The sequence below is a fragment of the Capsicum annuum genome, unplaced genomic scaffold, assembly GCF_002878395.1.
Source record: "Capsicum annuum cultivar UCD-10X-F1 unplaced genomic scaffold, UCD10Xv1.1 ctg49899, whole genome shotgun sequence".
NCBI lineage: Eukaryota > Viridiplantae > Streptophyta > Magnoliopsida > Solanales > Solanaceae > Capsicum > Capsicum annuum.
This window is the reverse complement of record NW_025857725.1, coordinates 1-3,668: the sequence shown is the minus strand read 5'-3', so window position 1 is coordinate 3,668 and position 3,668 is coordinate 1. Positions and strand designations below refer to the sequence as shown.

At 40.4% G+C, this 3,668-nt stretch overlaps 1 protein-coding gene across 1 annotated transcript; it reads right to left on the bottom strand.

Annotated features, from left to right (window-relative positions):
• On the bottom strand, positions 1 to 3,652 carry LOC107851750 (probable WRKY transcription factor 53; the record flags this gene model as incomplete). Its single annotated transcript, XM_047403931.1, is given in 3 exon segments — positions 1 to 273; positions 962 to 1,090; positions 3,047 to 3,652. Coding segments are annotated over 3 exon segments (740 nt in total), but the record flags the coding sequence as incomplete, so codon positions are not given.
• Positions 3,653 to 3,668: the final 16 nt, after the last annotated feature.

Here is a 3,668-nt window from a genome sequence, read left to right as displayed (position 1 = left end):
AAGCTATTCATCTGGCTGCCGGAAACTGATAAGTAGTTTGATTCAGTGGCTGTCGGAGAGGCAAAAGACGGTGAATAGCCATCAACTGTTGGCGTTTGGTGGTTGGCTTGTTTTTCTGGTGATTTTGGTTGTAATGCAGAATTAGTAACTTCGCGACAAGTATGGGAGTTTTTGTATGTGATCTCAAATATCGTAATATCATCATTTGATCGTTGTACTTGTTTTGTCGCCGCACAACCTTTCAGGAGCCAATATCTACATCTGTAATAGCTTCTGCAAAGATACGTAAACTTGGTATCAACAACATACCCAGTGTAATCCCACAAGTGGGGTCTCGGGAGAGTGGCGTATAATGTGTACGCACACCTTACACCTAGAAGGTAGAGAGGTTGTTTTCGATAGACCATAGGCTCAAATAAAGAGAATACAAAGAAGTCCGTAAAAAGAATTAACTGGAGTGAAGAAACCAAGACAAAATGCTAACGAAAGCATGACAAAGGCATACAAAAACAGAAGAGTCACTACCACAAGACAATACGAGTGCTAGAAACAGTAAATAGTAGCAGAAATGGATCGGCGTAATAAGAAACTCCTAAAGCAATGCTACTACTACTAGTATGAGAGATTAAGGAGACAACCCTCAACTACCTAGCTAAAATTCCGAATAATAGTACCCATATGAATCTTGTTCCCTAAAAATTCCAGAAAGTATACTGTTGTGTTCTTAGTTAAAGTTCTGAGATTTAAGGTAGAACTCGGTAACTCTATCCGAAGAAATCACCTGGTGTTTTTGTCTCCGCTAGGATTTGAACCTGAAACCTCATGGTTCTCACCCATTTCATCGACCACTAGGCTAGGAATAGGATAACCATTAGTGCATATAATTGAGAAGTTCAGATTTCCTTCTGATATTCTTATGAGTTTACGACTTTTATACAGGGTAATGAAATTGACTTATCACCTCGGATAATAAGCACCTAGAATTTTAGTCTGCCCGTACTTTCTCCAGCTATATCCGTCATCAAGAGGACCTTCAAATCCTCTCCCTGTGCGGACATTAACTTGTTTAGTCCATCTGGGCTGTGATTTTCTGCAATATCCATCAAAAACCAGGTCACTTTACCTAGAACTCAGGATAAGGATAAAATGATGTCAACCAGTAAAACCAAGTAAACCAACCATATTCATACAAACCATAAATATATATATAACCATACCGGAAAAGGGAATTGGTTTTAGCATGCATTTAAAACCATTAGCCTGGGTATGTGAAGCTTAACCGTCCTTAACCACCCACGGGATATATGGGTCCAGTGTAACCCCCTGAACGGGCCGCGATGCGTGTAGCCGCACAAACCGGAGATACCACAAGAATAGGGATTCCCAAGTACCCTCACCCTTCATGATACATATGTACAATGTACTTAGAGGATTCCATCGTACCTCATAGTATCATAAAAGGGTCACCACGCCCCACCCCTCATTTTGACAAACATGAGTTTTCAGTGTTCATTCATTGAACTTCCACTTTCATGATTAGCTATCACACCCCGCCACTATTGTCCAATTAAAACCATTTCCAACCAACCAATCCATTACTCCATTTACCGACTATAACTTGCAACTATTGTCCTTATCCAAACCTTTTAAGGTAAAGAAATTCCCGTGTACCCATTTACCAAGTTAACTTGGGGGAGTCCCATGTACCACATAAGTGTTCCATTATTAAGTTGCTTGGGGAGTCCCATGTACCCCACAAGAATTTCAATTAACCATAACCATGACCATAAAACCACAACAACAACAACAACAGACCCAGTGTATTCCCACAAAGTGGGGTCTGGGGAGGATAAAATGTACGCAGTCCATACCGCTACCTCCGAAGAAGTAGAGAGGCTGTTTCCAATAGACCCCCGGCTCAAGATAGGGAATAGTACTCAAAGTCGCAGTGAAACATGAAATAGGATGGATAGCATAACAAAAATAAGAGATAAGAAATAATAAAAATAAAACCAGAGAAATAGGAAATAAGAGAAATACCCACCTAGTAGAAACATACACTCACTGACCAAAGACACTCACCACATCCAAACTCACCTGACTAGAGGCTCCTACTCATGTATACAAACCTAGGATTACTAACTCGACTACACAAGCGCTCTCCTAATGTTAGAGTGGATAAAAGTCCCACATTGGTTGGGGAATGGACTAGTGGTTTGCTTATATGAACTTGGGTAATCCTCACCTCTTGAGCTAGCTTTTTAGGTTGAGTTAGGCCCAAGGTCCATTTCTTAACACCTAACACTTGCCACAACCCACTCACTCACACTAGCCTTCTACCCTAATCCGCGACCTCCACACCTTCCTGCCTAGGGTCATGTCCCTCAGTAAGCTCTGTCTAGGGTCATTTCCTCAGTACTGTCTAGGGTTATGTTCCTCAGTAAGCTGAAGCTGCTTCATGTCATGTCTAATCACCTCCCTCCAGTATTTCTTTAGCCTACCTCTCTCCTTCTGAAGCCATCCAAAGCTAGCCTCTCACACCTCCGAAGTGGGGTTCCATTACTATTTAAACCATTTCAAACCATTTATCCATTTAGGGTTCCATTATCAAATTTAAACCATGCAATAGTTCCATTAAAATCCAACAATGTAGTGAAAACATTCCCTAGGCATTTTATCAAACACAATGGGGGCATAGAATTTCCAAGACCAAAGCCAATTACCAAATAACCATTCCCATACAACCAATTATCCAAAGCCACCATTAAACCATATAAAAGCATAATTAAAACATGGGAAAACCAAAACCAAGCATGTAGTTGCGTTTAACTTGATACAAAGTTCTAGAAAGAAAGGAATTTTTGGCACATAACAAAGGTATGCTTAAAATTTGTTGTTTTGAATATGTCATGAAATTTCTATGGCGATTAGAGATATGTACATATCATTAAGGGATCGTTTTGGTTCAGAGAATTTGTGTTCTTTTCTGGTACGAACTAAAAAGAAAAGTATCGCATAAAATGAGACAGTCGGGCTATAGATTTACCTCTTGTTTGAACTATCTATGAGTTCCGTATGATCATTGAAGCTTCTTTTCTTGTCATCACAGTTATGGCTTCGATCGTCAGAAGCCGCCGGAGGAGGTTCAATTGCACCACCTGTTGGTGGTAGCGGCTGTAAGGATTGTACTGTTGAGCCAGTCCATTTGAGAATCAACAGAGATTTCTCGTAAGAAGAAAGAATCTTCTGAAGAAGCGAATTCGGAGTCGATTCAGAAGTGGAAGGTACAGAACTCAAGTATGTTTTAAGCTGCTTAGTGTGTTCCATTCCTTGTGTTAGCTCATTGATCAGTGAGTTGTAATCCCAGGTAAAAACACAATCCATGTTAAACACAATCTCAGGTAACTATTTCTATTGGCGCGATGCTATGGTATCCTTGAGGTTGATACCTTTGATGTTGCACATTAGGCATCTTAGACACGACGTAAATCTTGAGCTGGGGTTTTATATCGGAAACAACCTCTCTATCTCACTTCTAAGTTAGTGGTGCAGATTGCGTACACTTGGAAAAGACAAGGGGAAATTGTTGTGAAGCCTAGCAACGTAAAATAGTAGCTTAACTCTTTCTATTTGGCGTGATGCTCTGGTACTAAGTTGCACGGATTCTT